Source organism: Pleuronectes platessa, chromosome 2 (assembly GCF_947347685.1).
Source record: "Pleuronectes platessa chromosome 2, fPlePla1.1, whole genome shotgun sequence".
In the NCBI taxonomy this organism is placed as follows: domain Eukaryota; kingdom Metazoa; phylum Chordata; class Actinopteri; order Pleuronectiformes; family Pleuronectidae; genus Pleuronectes; species Pleuronectes platessa.
This window is the reverse complement of record NC_070627.1, coordinates 2,831,936-2,853,180: the sequence shown is the minus strand read 5'-3', so window position 1 is coordinate 2,853,180 and position 21,245 is coordinate 2,831,936. Positions and strand designations below refer to the sequence as shown.

General features: G+C 42.2%; 1 protein-coding gene across 1 annotated transcript; it reads right to left on the bottom strand.

Moving 5' to 3' along the window:
• Positions 1-1,889: 1,889 nt before the first annotated feature.
• LOC128450097 (14-3-3 protein beta/alpha-1-like) lies at positions 1,890-20,992 on the bottom strand. The gene is given in 7 exon segments (XM_053433555.1): positions 1,890-4,123; positions 4,634-4,729; positions 4,993-5,159; positions 5,569-5,713; positions 11,916-12,056; positions 14,870-15,030; positions 20,854-20,992. Coding segments are annotated over 6 exon segments (759 nt in total). The 5' UTR covers positions 15,023-15,030; positions 20,854-20,992; the 3' UTR covers positions 1,890-4,066.
• Between the last annotated feature and the right edge of the window lie 253 nt (positions 20,993-21,245).

Genomic DNA, 21,245 nt, shown 5'->3' with positions numbered 1-21,245 from the left:
TTATCCCTCGTGTAACAACCGGTCCTGGTTGTGCTGCAAGAAGTGAGTTTACACATCTAGTGTTGTGTGTCCTGAACTAAGAGGCAGAGTGAAAACACGTCTCCAGCTTTAGTTTGGATAAATATACCACATTTCCCGAAAATTTATACTGTAATGTCCTATTATACTCGTATAAATCCATAAAAGTGGTTTCCACAAGTTAAATGTCAGATTTTTTAAGACCATAATGAATGGAGTTAAAGATTTATAACAGATATGAAGGAATATCAGTCCCGGGATTACGGACACTCTCCCATAATTGGAGATTAACTGAAATAATCTGGTAGAATGTCCATTAATCTAAAAAACAAACCCTCTCCAGCAGACAAGTCGAGTGAACTGAGATTAACTCTGTTTGCAGACGATCAGTCATTTGTTCCACGTTGGTCTGATTTGTAGTTTTATTTCAGCTTGTTATTAATACTGAGAAAGAACTACAATACAGACACACTACACGATGCTCGAAGCAACATTTCTCTTACATTTTTTTTAAATATAGGTTTAAATGAACGTTTACACAATAAAGTGTTTAAGACTTAAAATTATAGTATTTACGATCTAGTGAGTAATATTTGAACATATTTTAAGACTTTTCAATTTGTCAGATGGCGGGAAACCCTGAAAAGAACCTGATTACAAAGTCATGTGACAAACATAAAGCAAATAAGATCTTAATGTTCATTTCAGGTGTTAATTTGAGAATTGTTAATCTCTTCACTCAACTGAAATCTGATTTTTTCGGGCAACGTCATTATTCTCAGGAGTTATTCGCTAAGTCTGAACAAATAATGCTCTGACTTTCGGTTTCATAACATTTATCTTTTTTTCAATATCCGCAAAAAAAATGTGTTTGTTCTGCACACATTTTCAAATTCATAAAAATTTAAAAGGGGGAAGGAAAAAGGATTTAACTTCTTTGACGATCAAGAAGTTGTTCGACGGATGAAATAAATCTTAAATTCGAAATTACCTCAGAAAGGTGTGTGTATGTGTGTGTAGTAAAACTCAGTAGTCACCAGTTTGAACAGTTAATCTCCAGCTCATGTTTTCCCACTTCTGAATAAACCCGAACACGCAGCAGTTGAGAATGAACATTTGCATAAAACCGATTTGAAATCAGAATTCGTGATCTTCTCGTTTCTCCGCTGGCAGAATATTTGCATGAAACCAAACTGTCGCAGAAAAAAATCCCCCAAAGCTTTAAAAAAATGAAAACACCTCAGAAGTGTTTTGTTCTTCCAGCTCTTTAAATCTTCTGCAATCTTCAGGAAACTCGAGAATCAGAGAGAAACATGAGTCATTGAAATCCTCCTGGTGATAATGAACAGAACAGGGCGGATTCAGAACTGATAAAACCTTTATTTCACTTTAAATTGTCTTTTACATTTTTGTCCTGTTTATAACATGTAAGGTGAAACTAGAGTTGGAATTTTTTTTAAAAGACATACACAAATCTAGTATTACGTCAATAACCAGGGCGGGGGGGTGGGGGGGGGAGGGGAGGGGGGGAGGTGTCGAGGGTTTTTTCTTTTTTGTCGTTTTATTTTTAAATCGGCGTCCTTAAGCTAAAGTCTAAATTTTCACAACCACGTGCGCGCTAAGCAATAAAACCGTCACAGAAGCAAACTTTTTTTTTTTGTAGTTTTTTTGGGGGGGGAGGGGGGGGGGGAGATTTTTTTTTCTTTTTATTTTAAGCAGAATACTTGTCAGTAAAAACAAAGATTTGAGATACCAGATATACAGACAGGCTCGGTGCCACATTCACTACTGCATGGGATCATTTTTTCCTTATAAAGCGAAGAAGAATAACTTCCTGTTCGTTCAGCTATCGAGAAAAAGAGCGGCAGGGGAGGAATTATCGTTTTTTATTTTTTTTCCTTTGACTTTTAAATCTCAGTGCATGAAAACATTTGTGTCCCCAGCGAAAGAAAAGAAACATTGAGACATGACTCTTCTACACCTACAGAGTGGAATGTCGAGATGGTTGATGACAAGGTTATTGTGACACTGATTATTTCACTATTTGACACATCGGGGGTCTGAGTCTTGTTTTGGATTCGGTTTCCTCTGAACAAGCGCTGCCGGCAGGACGCGGACATTTTAACGAGATTAACCACTTGCATGATTTTTCTTTGCAGACGATAGTTGTTTATATTTGTTTGAATAATCTGGGAGCTGCTGAGTGTTTCCTCTTTTCTACGAGAGAATCCGAAGGACGCCTTCAAAAAACAAACAAAACTAAAAAAAACGTGATCCCACTACAGGTTCCCACTTCCACAAACAGATGATTGGTTGATCGGCTGCCAGCAGATTTGGCTTCTTCAACGCACGTACCTGTTGTGGACTTGAACCGGACACCGAGACTCGCTGCTTCCTCGAGTTCTTATCCAATTAAAAACCAGCTGCTCAATGAACCTTAAGATCAACTGGTTTTTGAAACCATCAGCTAATCCTCACCTGGTGGAACCGAGGCCGCAGCGAGTTTACGTGTCACCAGCTCCCCACTCGATGCTTGTGGTAGATTTATATGGTGATACATGGAAGCATGCATTCTTATTGGCAGATCACACCGTTCAACAGCGAGTGGAAATATTCTGGACTTGTAGAACAGACGGGAAATCAGAGGGAGATGAGAGAGTACCAAAAAAAATAATAATACGATCTGCTCAATAACAACAAGATCTGACTGAAACGGCTTCAAGGTTTCTTTACAAGCAGGTGTCAACGAACAATATCGACAGAACCGTTTTGTTTTTCTAAAAGACAGATTTACAGTTAAGCTTTAAAAATGTTTTACAATTTTACAGTTTTCAAAATAACAGAACAAAGGGTTTGATTTGTCAAACACACACAAACACACAAAGAGAAACAAAAGCAACCGCAGGGGGAAATAAACGTGTTTAAGGAACTAACTTCAGGGACGGCACAGACGTTCAACAGCACCTGGACAGGAGGCGGATCCCAGGAAGCAGGCAGGTCCCGTTTGTTTTGAAAAACGTCTAAAATCTTCTCGTACAGTAAAATGGAATGTTTTTAAATTTTATAATTTTTTTCGAATCTTTTCCGTTTATTTGTTTTAGCTCCAAACTTGAAATATGCAGAGTGGCTTGGAATAAAACCCCGGTCCCGGTGAGACAGGAAATTAAAAGTGAAAAACAGCGAGTGTTCGGTTACACAGCAGGTAAAACACGTTTGTTTTTAGGTTTGTCAGTGTCACAATACAGCCTTGTATAGGAGGACCCTTCTGTATAAACCTCAGCAGAACTGCACTGCTGATCAGACACCACCACCCCCCCGATCAATCCCAGCTCAATATCAATTTGACCATTAAATCTGGTGGAGGAAAAACTAAGCATCACAGTGTTTGTTGAAAATAAACGGACAGTTTAATAACCTTTTTTTTCGTTTTCGTAATGTGGAATAAAACCAGCCATTGAGCCAGTACACTAAGAATAGCCAAAAAGAAAAAGGGATGGACAACTATATAAATGCATTAACTCGCTAGAGAGGGGAGGGGAGGGAGGGAGGGAGGCAGGGTGAGAGAACATACCGAGATGTTAGGAAGGAGGGAAGAGGAGCGAGGAAGAATGGAAGGAATGGAGGAAGGAAATAAAAACGAGGAGGATAAAAACGGGGCTTCGTGGAGTTTAGAAACATTAATTGAATTTGTGGTTGTGGATAAAAACCCTCCCTGCGTGCTATGAGACCTGACCGGCCTTGGAGTGCCATGGTGAGGGGAGGAGAGGCTGGAGGGAGGAGGGATGAAGGATCTCGGGGTGACGGGGTAGTTTCTGTCGTTTTTCAACCCCCCCTCCTTTGTTTTTATCTTTAATTTGATCCGTGAAGGTCAGGTACTATTCATGCTGTTGGTTATACAGAAGGGAAGTCGGGAGGCTAGGCTTGAACGAGTGGGACGAGGGAATGAATGGGCTGTTTATGTGTACGAAGAGAGGAAGAAGAGAAGAAAGAGGAAGAGAGATAAAAGGAAGAGGAAGAGAGTGGGGATGGGTTAACAGTGAAGTGCGCTCTAGTTCTCTCCATCGCCGGTCTCGCCCTCGTCTCCCTGGTTTTCCGATGTCCACAGCTGCAGAGGGAGGGAGGGAGGGAGAGAGAGAGAGCGTATCAGTCATTCTGTCGCAGAGGTGACGACTCATTAAATCTGTTACGTTTCATTTACTCTTCATTTCATCGAGAACATGCTTCACATTTTTATCGCATATCTTTGCTGACGCAGATACTCGCTACAGCAAAACTATTAAATTAATTCACTGCAGAAAAACAGTTCTCAGTCATTAAGTCATGAAAATATTCCTGTTTAGTGTGGAAAACACAATGTTCAATGAACAGTGTTTCCTGCTGGAAACACAAGTCAGGTCGTGTTAGTCAGGTCCACGTGTTTGAGTCATCATTAGTCACGTGTTGTATTTATACCACAGCCTGAGCAAAGCCTGAGCAACATGGCGGTTTGAGGCTGATGCTGACATTAGGAAGTGAAGCTGCTATATCCATACACATTCTCTGGGTCATGATTCTTAAGATCTCCTTGAGTCGATGAATGAAGAAAGTACAAACACAGTGAGGTTACAGTACTCACAGTGAGGTTGTCCCTTAGTAGCTGCATGATCAGCGTGCTGTCTTTGTACGAGTCCTCGTTCAAGGTGTCGAGCTCGGCGATCGCCTCGTCGAAAGCCTGCAGGGGGAGAGTGTCACTGGTGTTAATCTGTCAGAAAATGGATTTACACTGAAGACACGATGACTCTGCAGCATCGTCAACAGACAGTGTCATCAGCAGCCGACCATGTAGGGAATATGGCCGTCAGACACCTGAGGACTTTGGGTCTGTCACAAGCCAGAGTTCAGCAGCAGGCAGGACGCACTACTCCATCCTGATGTTAACTGGTGGAGTGATCTGCAGAGGGGCCACCAGTCCGTTCAGTAAACAGTGTCGTGCACCCACCTGCTTGGCAGAGCGCAGGCCTGCTCGGGAGAGTTGAGGATTTCATAGTAGAAGACGGAGAAGTTGAGGGCCAGGCCGAGCCGGATGGGGTGTGTCGGCTGCATGTCCTTCTTGCTGATGTCGAAGGCGTTCTGGTAGGCCTGCTGAGAGTTCTCTACCGTATCTGCACAACACAAGGAACCAGTGGTCATGCATTGACTCCACATGTCCTGCATTTCAGCTCCTATACTGGTGATGGCTGCTACAGGTTGTTATGTCAGCAGGACACTATTTAACGGTTTGTAGCTCAAGCAGTAAACAAATACTTTAGAGAAAGCACAAATCTGTTTCATAGTTTTTGTAAAATGAAAAAATTATATATAAAACAAGGCAATAAAAACAGTTAATGTTCCTTTTAACTGGGTTCAGGCTCCTGAGTAAACATCACTGTGGTCAACTGGTCATTAACATTAGTCTCTGAACTGCAGCTCAACTTCAACCAAGTATCCTAAATGATTGTTAAATATACTTTTATATACTTGCTCCTGATTTGATAATACTCCACTTCTTACCCTGACAAACTAAAAGTGAACATTGTCTCAGTGATACTCACCCTTCCTTTGAGTCCCCAGAGGCCACCTCGGACAGGTATCTGAAGTAGTCTCCTTTCATTTTGAGGTAGAACACCTTGCTCTCTGCCTGAGTTGCGTTGGCTATGAGGAATTTGTCGAGCAGATTCTGAAACAGAGAGAGGACAAGAAGAGCTTGTAAGCATTGTGTACTGAGGACGTTGAAGGACAACTAGATTACAGATGGTTTCACTAATCCTTGTATCTGCACTGCAGCCTTTGCTGAAACGAAACACCATCAACTGGAGAGGATGAATCCAGCTGCTGTGTTCACACATCGAATTCTCCTGAATTTCTGTGAACTTTATAAAATATGGAGGATTTGCAGTGTCTTAAAGGTAACTCATGTATCACATAAATCAAGAACAGGGGGACCATCTGTTTACCCCAACCGAGTATACTCATTTAACAATGTATTTAATACTGTTTATTATTTTAGCTGTATAGTCTAAGAGGCTTTGGAAGAACCTCAGGGATCTGCCGGGGAGAAAGGGAATCAAAAGAGGTGGAAATACAAATATGTCTTTCCTTGAAGCAGATTTCAGGAAGTAGCTAAAGTTCTTCCAAGTTTACATATCTGTGGTCTACAGTCAAGGGACAATTGAGTGGATGACCGGTTAACAAATAAAAGTAATTTGGCACATCGCTATGGATTGCCCTCAGGGAAGAACTGGTGTAAGGGAGTCCAGTCATTTGATATCGCTTGCCTTAGAAGATATTTTTGGAAAGGGTTTGCAGAAATCGAGACTGCACAGAGCAGGACGAGGAACAGGAGGAGGCAGGGAGGGAGCAGCGAGAGGAGAGGGAGAGAGCAGCGAGAGGAGAGGGAGAGAGCAGCGAGAGGAGAGCGAGAGAGGAGAGGGAGAGATGGTGGCCACTGCAGCTCCTCAGTCGACTGCTAAAGGCAAACAAATGGAATAGCAGGGACTTTTTTTTAAGAGCAGTAAGAGGCAATGAAGCAGCAGCGTGCCAGTGAGCGTGAGGAGAGAAATTACATCAATTTGTTTCTCATGATTCTGACTTTTACCATTAGATGACTTCGGACAGTCTCGGCTCAAGCTCTACTTCAGTCGTATCGTTTTAGCCGTGGAAAGTAAACTAAGAATCTATTGTCAACACATATTTGACAAACTGAGGTGAAACTGTTAGCTTGTTGTTGTGTACATCCTCCAATTCAATGTAAGGCATTGGTAGCTGTTATATTTGATCATGAAGACTCATATTTTCCTACAACTGCAACATTTAGGACCTACAACTGTAATATTTTTCCAGCTTAACTTTCCTTCTCTATGCATTTGAAAAATAATTAAAGATACAAAGATACATGTGCATTTATGTTTATTTAAAGCACCACACATTTTATTTACATTTAAATTATTACACATGGAAGTAATTACAAATTATACACATGTATAAATAACACATTACTTATATGATTTACAACTTCAGTTCAACAACTACCAAAGGACTGAAGGCCATGTCTGCACAGTGGGGCAGTTTGGGAGCGAGGCCACAGCACAGATGTTTTTATGTCCTGGGATTTAGCCATTCAATGAGTTGTTGGTTTTAAGTATCCAACTTAAAACCAACAGTGCTGCAGCTGATGCTTTGTTCCCTCCTGATGGCATCCAGTGGACTGCTGTCCACGTCTTCTTCATCCTCAACACCACCATGTCGTATCCATCTGCAACAGAGATAGTTGGTAAGGATCTCATCGACTGTCCGGAGAGAGACTGGTAGATGGAGCGGAGGAACTCTCCAGTGCTGGTTAATGACGTCTGAAACATTCTGAGCAATGCATAGGATATTTGAAGAGGCCTCCGCCAACATGAGTGCTTCTGGAGTGTCCCAGGTCAACAGCCAGATATCGGAAGGGTGCGTCCACCATTGTAAGTTGGACCATGGAGAAGGTACCAGAATCAGCTGGTGCCTGAATAACGATATGTCTTCATTTGAGTGTATAGCCGAATCTGGGAAATTTCCATCTATCTTGGTACCTCTTCCATTGTATAGGACATGTAGGTTTCTCTCATTGTGCCCAGATGACAGTTGACTCACCAAGACACAATCTGAGGTAGAAATACAGGTTATGTTTGCAAGAAAACAATTTTTAATTAAAGGTGAGACATGTACAAGCAAAATCAATTCATTTATTTAAATACAGTATAGTAGGTTTTAGTTTCTGCTTTAAATCTAAAACTGGTAGTCATAAAACTCAAGAGGTTTGGTTTGTCCAGTTTGGGCTACTGTAAATAACATTGCGGTCTCCTTAGAGAGGATCTGCTCCCAATGTAAATATTAAGTATTTAAATATAAAAGGGCCAATTCTAGGGTAAAGAAAACAAATTTGTACAATTTAGATGAAACACATAAAAACATCACTAGGATTATTTTATATTCAATTTCTGCCAATAGATCCTTTCACCTAAATCTAACACACTGAATCTTTAAAAAGAAAAGTGAAATAGTAATAACTCCACTAATAATAGTGGAGCATGCATCATTTCTAATGACTGTCTCGTAAGGAAGAGGATGGTATGAGTAGGTAAATCTGATCAGATGCTTAGCTAGCTAGATTGAATTTGGCCTCCCTATGAAAAAAATACCCTATAATAAGTTAAACTTATACAACTTACCTTAGACCGACTGACTTCAGATATCCTGAATCATGTCTGGAACCAGCCACGACAGAGCTCCAGCTCCTGGGCTCAGCCGGGAAACTTGTCCTTTTCTTTGTAAAATGGGACGAATCCAAAATTCTTCTTTTGCCGAGTGAGCGGCGGGAGGACAAGATCATTCCAGGACTATGTGGAATTTATCAATATATCTAAAGAAGGAACTGGCACAAAACTATTTAAACCTATTGCTGAATAACTGTTACATGTTAGTGTATATGTATGATATAATAATGTCGTAACAAAGTTAGCTGCATGTGGATATGAAAGAAAAAAGGTATTAATAGTTATATACCCTCATTGTACCGTCACCTGATCAGAGTGTCCTTCTATATTTGTTCATAGCAGAAGAAAACATGTGCAGTTTGCTGATGGGGTGTCAGCAACTCACAGCGAGTGTTCTGTTCCGTCTGCTGATGTACTCATCTGATCGTTTAAGCTTCGCCCAGATCATGTGATCAGGCCGACTTTCCCCCAGAGCATCTCATCACTGAGACCAGCTTTGTTCCAGTGGTTACATTCAGATCTTCTAACCACTGAGAGGTCTGTGTTAATCTGCTGACTCCCGTCAGACATGGCCTGGGTTTGTCATGTAGAAATCTGAATGTAAACCAGACTGAAATCACCACGATAGTTTACGACCGAGTCATCAGTTCGTTCTGCTCATAAAACTTGGCTGACGATAAAGCACCAGTTGACCCGTTGACCGTGTTCCACAACACAATGGAACACATACATTTTTGTTTCCAAACACAAATGTCGACACTTTTAATCACAACTTGTTGTGAAGACAAATTACATTTCAATTATTTAGAATGAAGGCTTCGAAATTATTTTTTACTTCAGAGTAATTCAAATTGAGCGAAGCCTACATGTGACCTAGGCTTAGTCTTTTAAAGAGTTTATGTACTCGAAACAAACAGATCTAAATCCCTGAAATGATTATCGTTATTAAACATATTCATGTGAAACCAGTGAGAACCATTAAGAGGTATTTCCACACGGTTAATGAAGTGGTCCTCACGTTGTATTTGATGTGTGGTGCCATGACATTTTGGCTTATTCTGTAGTGTTTTGCAAAGATGGAAGTGTAAAACCATTTTTCTTATTTATTTTTCCAATTTATTTTTCCAGATTTGTCAAACATCCCAGTTTGGGCGACTGCATTAGACCCCTAATACCATTGCAGGGTACAACACACTTGATTTCCTAGCCATCGCCATTGTAAAACCCGAAATACGTCCACACGTCCCCTCTCAGATGCTTTGATCTCTTGACTGTCTGCTCAGGATGGCTGCCCGCCATTTTCAAAGTATCAACGTATCATTAGCTTACTTCAGTGGTCAACTGGGAATGAAACTGGTCAAGCTGACTGAGAGTTCTCTCCTTGATCCCAAGACGAACTAATGTGGGCAGTCTGATGCGCTTCAAGATTATAGATTTTGTACTCAAAATGATCATCACAGAATATGAGCCTTTCCAACTACATTCGAACAGAAGTCACAGAAAACCCTAAACCACTGTAGACAATGTTATAAACCAGTGAGCAGGGGAGACGTGCAAACATTTGATTCTAAATGATATTTGCTTTTATTTTTAGTAAAATCTGACTTTGATTTTTCAAGAGTTTATTGACCAGTGGAGACAAAAACAAACACCTTAGTGGTTATTTTATAATCAAGTTTCTCCATTGATTTCCTCATTAAATGTAAGATCTTCTGTTTCTATATTTATGTCGATATAAATCTTCCTGAAATCCTATTTTTTGTTTTGGAGACTCAACTTTAACTTGAGACCAACAAGGATGTTCCCACACCCGTGTTGAAGGGTTCTCATCCATACCATCGAACTCACTCACACACATGCTTCTATACTGACCTGTCCTCATTCCTTCAGCGGTTACAGTGCCAACACAGCATGACAAAGTAGGCAGCCTGGAGAATGCAGCTGCTAACACGCTCAGCAACAGAGCCGTGTGCTCGACTTAGCTTCCAACTGACCAGTCCATTATTTAAATGAGACCATTTTTGGTAAATAACCCTTGTTTATTCATACGTTTTCCATTGTTTATTTAAAAGCAAATGTACCTTTATTTTCTTTTTCAATGTGGAACAAATATAAAACAATATTTGATCAAAATTGTCTTTTCTCTTTATGTATTTCTCTCCATGATCACCAGTGGTTTGAGGGAAACTAGTAGATCTCCTGCGACCTCTGTCATTTATTTTTGTTCAAGGTCACAAACATATTTTCCGTCCTGTGATGCTTTCCAGTCTGCACCTTCTAAGCTTCCTACTGGTTTAAGTACCGCAGGTCTCCACCAGTCCTTCCCTTGCTTCAGTTCTACTGCACCACATCACTGCAGAGGATTCCAGTTTGACCTTGATGATATTATTAGAAGTCAGCTCAGGCGCAAAAAATCTGAGTCTGCTTTGACCTTGAGCAATTTCTGTTCTCACCTACTCAGGACCTGAGAATGTAGAGGGTTGTTCATGAGGCCTAAATCTTGTTCAAGGCCAAATCTGTGTTAAAGCTGCAGATAGAGAAAGAGTCTGGCTTCAGGTCAGATTACGGTCAGGCAAAAATAACAGAGCTGATGCTCTCAGCTCGAGAGACTGACCACGAAAAACATGTGTTCTTCTTAAAGATACACAAGAGAAGTGAAGGAAAAGGCTTTAACTGTCAGCAGCAGTTGACGCTGTGCACGTACCTGTGTGGAGCTTAGGAAAACAAATTCTGATGGTAGATCAATAAAGAAATGGGAGAGTCATGTCCAAATCATCAGTCACGATAAGGGATTGCTGAGCTTTGCATTCAAATACATCTACAGTGAACATGTTTAACGTTTTTTGTCTGTATCAGAACTAATTCAATCCATCATCTGGCCACAATGAAGGGTAAAACCAAATGAGGGTTTAGTATCTCTTCACTCTGATTCTTCCAATAAACAACTGCTTGTTGTTATATATATATATTTGTCCTATATTTTACGATCACATCCTATCCCCAATACCAACAAATTAAAACCCCATGCAGAGGTAAATGTAAGGGGGATTAAACGTTCATTCTTATCATATATTCATTCTTCAATTGTGTCTGCAGCAACATGCCCACAACAATGCAGCCCTTTATTCCTTTTACTTTAAATGCAAAGCTATTTTCAGTCTGAACACCTGCTCAGGCCTCAGGTGACAGTGGCCACTACAAAAACAGTCATTAAAGGGTAATAAAAAGGTTTTCATGTTCAAATTCCCAATTCTTGAGGTTTTGTATCTACACACACACAACACAGCAACTCCTCCCTGTGCACACAAATAGTGTGTGGAGGATTTCCCAGGACTTGATGCAGTGCAGCCTTTTTTGCTTCTGTAAAGAGTAAATAAAAATGTGAAGCCAAGATGCCGAAGTGTGTGAGCAAGGCGAAAAAAACTGAGAAGAAAATTAAAGCTATGTTTGATGACTGAACAGCTGCCAGCACAATATCACTGTCTCCACGAGTAACCTCATGTGACTGCTGTTCTTCCCTCAGCCGAGAGGGATCCTCCACTCTCTCCTCCTCCACTGCTCCCTCTTTACACTCATCCCTCCTCCCTCTTCACCCACCCATCAGCCGCCCTCCACCATCCCACTCCTTACCAGCACGTCGTGGCAGATTTCTTGGAGTTCTAACTCGATCTTCTCGCGGTAATCACGGGCCATGACCTGTTTCTTCTCGTTCCCCTCCGTCTTCTGCTCGATGCTGGAGATGACGCGCCAGGATGAACGACGGGCCCCCACCTGGAAAAAACACACAACCAGAAAACCATCAACCCAAGACGACAAACATCTTATGAGTTATTTCACTAGTTGTGCACAGAACTGTTTTCTTAACCCTTCTGCTGTCTTGACTGTTTAGTTGCATGTGACCAGTCAACCAATCAAACAGGGTTCAAGTCCATTTTCTTATCTTTTATACAGGTGGTAGAAATATCTCAGATTAGATAATATCACTATCACCAAATAAAATAGCAGCTGCTGCCTCAAGGTAATTCCGAAAAATGAATTATATAAATAAACTTGCATAAGCCAATAACTCCAGGTCTGTTTGTCTGTGGTTTGAATATCCCGAGGATGGTTTATCTTATCTCCACATTTGTCATGTGTATAGTTCAGGGTCCAACGAAGGTAAGTGTCGAACTTGGTGCAGTTTGAACACAAGATAAACTCAATTTAAAAAAGGCAACAGTTAACAAGCTCTCTGTAGCAGCGATTACATCAAGACGAGCTTCACTGAACTGTGAATAAACAGGCGAACAGCTCTTTGTGCTGACTGTTAATCTCCATCATTGAAGCACTCTGTCTGGGTTTGGGTGTTATTCTGGTGTGGTGTCATAGTGCTCGGTGCAGTGTCTTGCCAGTCTTCCCAGTCTGAGCTTTGGTTTTTGCCTGGTGGTAGCTTACTCTCTGCAGCATATGGGATGAGGTCAAAACACGTCTTTGGATGTCTTTTCTATTATTGTTTTATTGTTAAGCAGTTAATTAATCATCTATTTCTTGACTTCAGTAAACTTGTTCTCTGAATGTTTCCCTTTTTATGGCCGTGACGCACTCTGCAATCTGGTTCTTGGAAAGTGGGCCACACAGGTTTCCTTTTAGCTCACCTGGTGGAGCATGTCCCAAAAACAAAAGTTTGACTCTTCTGAGAGTGGCCAAAGGGTCAAGCCCAACCCTTCGCTACACGTCTTCTCTACTCCCTCTACTAATGAGCCTTGAGTTCATCAGTAGCATCAGTGACTATCTCAAGGAGCAACCATTGTTTTCCAAGTGTTTGCAGTGATCTGTGTAATTCTGTGGTTCTGGTCATCAGTCACCATGTACTGAGGAGATCCCATCATCCTGTTGCAGTGCGGAATGCAGTGCGTTTCCATTGGGGTCTTGATGGATTGCTTGAGGAATTTCTTTAAGCTGTTCTGCATGTTTAGGATATTTGACCCTTCCTTTGCATCGGTCAGCAGTTCATACAGATCTGATTTCTTGGCCAACACGTCGGGTGCATGTACACTCGCCGCGATGACGTTCAGGATGTGTGCAATTCAAGACATCCAGAGTTTCCTAACGTTTCTCCATCTTCAAAAGAACACCCCCGTAACAAGACCCGAGTTGTTGTTTGAGTAATAGATGGTGCCGATAGGCCAGCAGGGGCTTCCAGCAGACGTCTTGTGTTTTAAACAAGATGAACTATCAACTTAAGTCTTGGGGCCTTCATGAAATAAAAACCAAAGCCATTTTGCCGCTGGCAGCATTGGAACATGTGACTGTGCATGAAGTCTGCTGTCAGATTATGAGACAAGTGCAGCTTACACGCACGTTCTTATGTCCCGTCTCAAAACACAGCAAGTGAGGGACTCACTCTTCTCCTTGTTGGGTTACAGTTAATATTAAAACATGCAACACCAGTTATACAGATTGTTACTAAATGCTAGCCAGCTTTATAAAAAGAAGGGGGAAACCTTGATGACAGATAGAGCCGGAGTTCTGGAAAACCTGAGGCTGATCTTACATAATTTGTGCTTCAAAGTTAGAGCATAAAATCACCATGGATAAAAACCACGAAAATAATTTAAGACCATTAAGAGAACGCGTCCTCATTAAAAGAGGAGCTAACATTTTTACTGTCACAATAAATTATATAAATATCCAACAGCAGGGGAGCAGAGGGCTGTAATTGCACTAATACTGAGCAGTATAACTCTTCCTTTCAAAATTAAACTTTAATGAATGTTGGGCCAAGATGAGATAAACTGTGAAGCCGAGTCCAGCAGCAGCCTGGACATTAAGTCTTATTTCCTCAGGCTCCCACAGTTAATGTTGAACCATCACAGGGAGATTTTTCAAGCACAAACAGGTGTTAAATCATTTCCTCGAAATGCACCACAGGTGTTGTGTTGTGGGTGTGACAGGGTATAGGGGCACAATGTTTGGCAATTAAACACTGCAACAAACACACACGCAGTTGACTCACAATAGAAATTCAGTGGGCTGTGTGTGCAGTGCAAATTGGGAGTTAAGTACCGCTCTTACGTTTTTATATCTTTAACAACTTTCACACTTTTATTTTGCAGACACGGAAAATATTTTCATTCCCACAAAAAAAAAGTATTGACATATCGACACTGGCCCCTGGAATGGGTCTGGTTCTAGTTTTGACTAAGTGAGATTCACTTGATTCTTAGTAAAGTCTCTTCACTTCATCCGGAGCCTGTTAAACAAACTTCTCACAGTTATGTCAAATCTTTACGGAAGTTGGTTGTAAAGTCGTCTCGGACTCGACCTTGTGAGGGATTGTGTTTGTCATGAATTCACTTTGGGTTCTTCTTAGGAGAAAATAATCGAGGTTTGTGGGGAACTGAGGTTCATGTTATTTCTGATGTGAACCTAAAGAGTTCATACAACCCCCCTCATCTTTATGACGACTTAATTATGCGTTAGCTTTGTCTTACTCCAAAGAATCCTTACAACAGTTTTTCACCAGCTGACTGTAGTTACACCCTGACAGATTTGTGGTGGTGGATGTGGTGGGTGGGGGTTTGAGCCATTAAAAGATTCCTTACAACGTTCTTGTAGGCGACGGAGAGCAGGTTGCGCTCCTCGTTGCTGAGCTCCAGGCCCTGCTCCGTCACGGCCTTCATGGCAGCCGCCATGTCATCGTAGCGCTCGGCCTGCTCTGCCAGCTTGGCTTTCTGCACCAGGTCGTTCTTATCCATCTTTTAGGCTGGAAGGGAAAAGGAACAGGGGAGAGAAAGAGTTAACATCTACCAGCTGGGACGGGCAGAAACAATAAAAACAAGAGATTTGGAAAGAGTCGAGAGCAGCGATGACGATGGTTAGAATACATGTGAGAAACTTTGTAGTGAGAGATCCGTGTGCCCATTTAATAGGTGCAGCATGCTCAAGAAGGGAAATACACGACAAGAAAGGACAGCCAACCCCGTGAGATAGATACCGTGTCATTCCGTAGAGGCTGAAACATGCAGCACTGGTTTGGCAGATGCTAAATTAACTGAATCGATCCTAATAGAATATTATAAAAACAGCAATGATATGACAGTACTTCACAAAATGTCAAAAATCTTTTCACGTCCAGTGAAATGGCTGCTCAGTTATTTCATCCCCCGGGGCTTCCTGCTCTCCAGATGAATCTGTAGGTCTAAGTAGGCCACAGCCTCATCTACATCTCCTCCTTATCTACACATCACTCTGTAAAGCCCCCACGATGCACTCCGACCAGTTCAAAGCATCTACATTTATATATTCAATTCATTTAAATAACATGTAATTATCTTATTTCTATATGTAAACAGCTGCTGAATAAGTTTCTCTACTGGAACCCTTGAAGTAAAATGTGTCTAAACCAGCTTCACCATAAGAGGTTTCCATTCTGGGTGTGTTAGCAAGTCACCCTTCCACCAGAGAATCCCAAACATCACCATGTGGCGATCAATTTGAAGCTTACCTGACCCATGACCGCCCTGTGGGAGCAGACTGATGATTCCCTACATGACCAAAAGAGGTGTAAGCTATGATGAATACAACAGAACAGTGTCACCGTGTCATAGACTAGTGCGGCTCCATAAAGTCCAAGATTCTTTATGTTTTTTTGCAGGGAATGTTATTTCAGATTTCAGTGCCGTCACTTTTATATTCTAAATGTTACCAATCATTTGACGGAGGATGTACTGATCAGAAGATCACGACACTAAACCATCTGAGGAGCGGGTCGTGGAGATGTTGCGACACCGCAGATGGCAACGCAAGGAACAAAGGTAAAGCCGTGTGTTGACTTCTTAACTTAAAACTGTCTTATTCTTCGACAACAGATCTGTTAGCTCTTTTGAAAAAAAAATGACAGCTCTATTAGATTAGAATCAGAAGTGTTTGAGTGAACACGATCTCCAGTCAGAGGGTTAATCCACTCAGTTATTTAACAGTGAGTTTCCACAGATACCGAGGTTGGTGCTAATACAATAACCATTAATGTGGTCGACAGAAAATCAATGAGGAAACCAAGGCAGGAATAAGGAGGACTGTAAAAACAGTGTACAAAGAATATCTATCAATTACTGAGACATGAAAAATATTGATCAGTTAGTCATCGATTCCAAAGGAGGTGTCGATACAGACATCACCCCTGGGCCTTTTACTGTATTGTTTCACAGGACAAAAAAAATCATATTGCTTTTTCCCCTCTTGATCGTGATTCTTCTTTCTGAACATGTTTCACCTCCTGCCTCCAGCTCTTGATGAGACTGAGATCAACCATAATCAGTCCAAGTGGATTCGGTCTGTTGTTTGTGCCGTTTTCATTTAGCTGGAAAACAAATCTCTAATTTTTACCCGACATGAGTAATAGCGTAGGGCTGCAACTTTTTTTATTATTAAATAATCGGAGACACATTTATCGATTAATACATTGATCTAATAAAACAAAATGCCTTTCTCAATTTCATGGACCCTGAGGTGAAAATATAATATTTAAATCGCACCGACAGCCCCCCAAAAAACCAAACTGTTCAGTTCGTACTGATAAGGAAAATAAAATTGCAGATTTTGATATTCGTAAAGGTGGAACCATCAAATGCTTAACATTAGTTGATCAGTTCATTTTCAAATGAATGACTCAGCATTGTAGCTCCGGTGCAGTGTTTAACTTGCGCACAGAGAACATTTCCACTTTTAATCATTCGTTCCATTTCATTCTAATCTGTTTGAAATGCTACTCCTTGCCCTCCTGCAGACTCTGAATCAGCTTTCATGCAGTTGTTTCCAACAGAGAGCTTCCTCGGCCACAGCCCCCGTCACCAAGTGTATACAGCGTCCTCTGCCTTTAAATCCATCTGCATCTTTACTGCAGCCCATTTCCCCTCCAACCACTACTCGTATTTTTAAACCAAGCCTTCAACTGGGAGATTTACAGCTGTGCCATGTTTCTTAATGATTGATCTTTGTGCTCTTTAAAAGGATATCCGAGGCCTGGGAGAATTCCCTGTGTTCTTCCTCAGGCTGATTCTTTTCAATAACCTGATCCCTGTTCTAATATGAAATATCTCCATCATCATGTCTTATGCAGTGTTTGGATACAGGTGGGCCTAATTGTGGGGATTTTAAACAGCCAAGTATGATTCTTGTAATTATTGAGGCGTCTATGGCAACTAAAACTTTATTATCACTCAATAAGACATTCAATGGTTGAAGCTCTCATGATCTCTTCCTTTAGATTTAACTCTCAGATATCTGCAGATTTAAGAAATTAAACACTTTACTCTTTTCAGCTGGTCTTGGTCGTGAGCTGCTGATAATCATTGATTACTTGATGATTGGTCCAAGCCCAACCTGACGTCACATGTCAAATGGGGGTTTGGCTAAATTAAAATGTACTAAATCGTGATATAAACTACTGTGGTACTGGGAAAGAAAAATTGTATGCGTCATATTGATTTTCAGCTCATTTGTCCAACCTTGATTCTACCAGCAAGCGATCTATATTGAACTTCTACTTCACGAGCAACTGTAATTTATTCTTAAATTCAATTACAGTAGTAATTAATTGTTATAAAACAAATAAAAAATATCGAAGAGGGGGATTAATGAAAACAGCTCTACTTTTTGTTCCATTTTTATACATCTGCAACCTTCAAATCTATTATTTCATAATACCGATTATAGCTATTAGAATTTCCATGATATGACTACATAGGTTTTTCTGATAAACAAAATCTTGTGTTTTAAGTGGTTGAACTAAAATAATGTTTTAAGAAAAATACTACTAAATACTACGTCTCTGCCTTCATTAGAGTATTACATATTTGATGTTTATTTCCTAACAATTACCCATAAGAAAAACACTACAGAATAATATCACAATCATTATTAATTGTCACCCTGAATTAAAAAAGCTTTTTCTAAATGTGAGGTATGATAACTACTGACTCCAAGACTGTTCTGTTTATGACGAATCTGTGTGAAGAAGCAGCAGCAACAACAACTGATAAAAAAAGATGCTTATGGACAGAATCAAAAGCTTAGTAATTCACAGTTTAATTCTCCTGCCCCTCTTGTGCACGCTTTACGGTCGGGCCTCTCCGCTGGGAGCACTACCACGGCACATTCCCAATGCTGATTGAAGGGCTGAACCCGGAAATCAATTAGCTGCTGATATTGAGTGCAGTTCCATTAGTTTACCAAAAAAAAAAGGAAAGGGTGAGGCCATTAGTACATGGGACCATTGTGAATTCAGAAAGCCCATTTCCTCCATTATCAGGAGGCTCATTGAGAAGAAACCTGAGATCACTCAGATTCACCAGTGTTGTGGTTGCCATGACGACATTATGATGGTTTGGCGTCAAATGCCGAAAAAATCGCCAAGATCACATGATCACCTTGGATTGTTTGAGGGAAAGAATTTAGCAGCACATGTTAAGCACAAATAGAAAAACACGTGATTTGTATTTCAATATTTAGTTAAATAATCAATAACTTGAAAATCCCATTTCAAAATGCAATATCTTTTTATAATGCTTGATGCAGCATGTCAAAGAAAAATGCAAAAAAAATTGATTTACAAGTTACTATAACTAAATGTTCTTCTTGTATAAGATTTTAATATTTTTTCGAATTCGGGTATTTAACTTGCTTCTACTACTATTGTTAATATCTTAACTAGTAAATGTAATATATAGCCTTGGAATAACACATTTTATTATATACGTTTTGATTATTGGAAATTTAGAAGGTATTTATCACCTCTGAGGCATTTTCTTGATCAGACTATATAATTCAACCATTTCACCAAGAGCCTGACTATTAGTTCTTTATTAGGTGATTTTATCTCCCAGCAGAACCTTTCTATCAAAAATCAGATTAAATATAAGTAAAGATACTAGTGCTAAGCATCAGATAGTTATTTCATATTGTGAATCCATCTATTAGTGGTTTCGAGTTCATTATACACATTTTTGTTCATTTCTATATGGAAATATGATTTGTAGGAACAGAATTCCCACATTCATGTTTAGAAATCACAGATTTGACATCGCTCTCTGGACGTGGGCCCTGGTTGGGTTCTCTCAGGTGGGTCTGCAGCAGTAAAGCCTCTTACAGGCAGATAGAGTCTATAAAGAAGATATAACCACAGGGACTTTCTATAGAGCGGCTCAGAGGGGAATCGTAATGTCTGCACGTGGCATCGCCTCAGTGTCATTTCCACAAACGCGTAATGTCGAACCTGTCTCATTTTAGCACCATCGCGTTAGCATGTAGCATCGAGCCGAACGCCATCGCGGTGACGGCCGCATTAGTGGCTGGTTAGTCGACCGTCGCGGTGACCCGCACATCGGCTAAATATCGATCCACCCCGGCCTCTTTTGTCGGCCACGATCCCCCGAACGCGACCCTGAAACCCGGAGCGCTCGCGGGGCTGCTGTGTCGCTGTGGTGAAAAGGCGAACGGGCTCTTGCGCACCGAATAAAAAATGGACAGTGCGTCTTCTACCGCGGAGAAGAGGGGTGACGAACGGCTTAATAAAGAGCCGCCTCCGCGGAGGCTTCGCTCGCTGCCGCTGCCGAGCAGTCCCCCCCCCCCGCAGGCCCGAGGAGACCCGGGCTGCACCGCCGCCGCTGCCTCGGCCTGCGAGCAGCTACGCCCTCCTTGTCGCATTCCCCTGCGGAATTTTAAAATGGAGAGTTAGATTACCGCCACCTAGCTTAGCATGCTACATTAACGTCAACGCACTGCTGTGGCTTTATCGGGTTAGCTTAGCGGCTAACGGGAGCTGACCCAGTTCGGGGTGAACGGGCGATGCAATGCGCTATGAGCCGAAATGGCCGGTGAATAAAAAAATAAATGAAAAAGAACGTTGCTCCGTGAGAAGCGTTAATTGATATAAACCGATGCGATTATTAAATATGGAGCCGAATCAGCGGGGAGACTCCCGGGGAACAGGGAGGGTGTGTTAGCTAACATATCGTCTCACTACGCCATGACGGAGCTCGGCTACGGTCGTCGACAAACGCGCTGTTTAAGCCGTAGGTGGGGCCGCTAGAGCGGCAGGTCCCGTTATGGCCCCCGGCGCCGGGCTGGATGTCCGCTATGCGCAGTGTGGAGGCGCCGGCACCTGCACCGGAGGAGACGGCTCGGCTGCGCTCGCGACGGCCCGGGGCACGGCCGCTGCTAAGCTGTCAAAATGGCCCAGCTCGGGTACGTTGCTGCTCCGCACCCCGCACGGGCACCGGGGGAACCGCGCACGGCACGCAGCGGAGCGCGGGGCCTCCGCACGGGGAGAGCGACCATCCGCGGCGCACTCGACCGCAGAACGAGCGTGGACCACCTCGCGGGTGTTTATTTTCGTGGGGCTATTTCTCCGCCATCGAGGCGCAGGGCTCGGCCTTAAATCCTCGCACCCAGCCCTCTGCCACAATGGGCACCTTCCGCCGCAGATGCAGGGAACGAGGCCACCGCCGCGGCCGCTGCTCCTCCCCGGGAGAACGCTGCCGTGGCGGGCGGAGGAGACATTAATCGAGTGTCGTGGAGGGGAACTCACATTTGGAGCGTGCTCGGAGTGCCGATCGAAGTCTCTGGAAGATGCGAGTTTATCAAGCCGTCCTCCGCTCGCTGCTCAGGGTCTTCAGGGCAGTACCACTTCCGCCTGCTCTGACACTTCCGCTTCCTCTGAGCCGCACCCCTCCCCCCGCCAGTATCCATGGCGACCGTGCCAGGGGGTTTCCTGAGCATCTTGCGAGGGGCTCTGACGTCAGCAGGGCCATGGCAACCGCAACGGGATGACGTGCGCCCGTCTCCGTGGAAACTGTCTCCATGAGTTCACCATCAGCTGACTGTGATTTTATTTCTTCACCAGGTTCCGACTTCAGAACCAGTAAGAACCGCCTCGTTCGTCCTGTAACATGATTGTGATATCATAACTGATTATAGTGA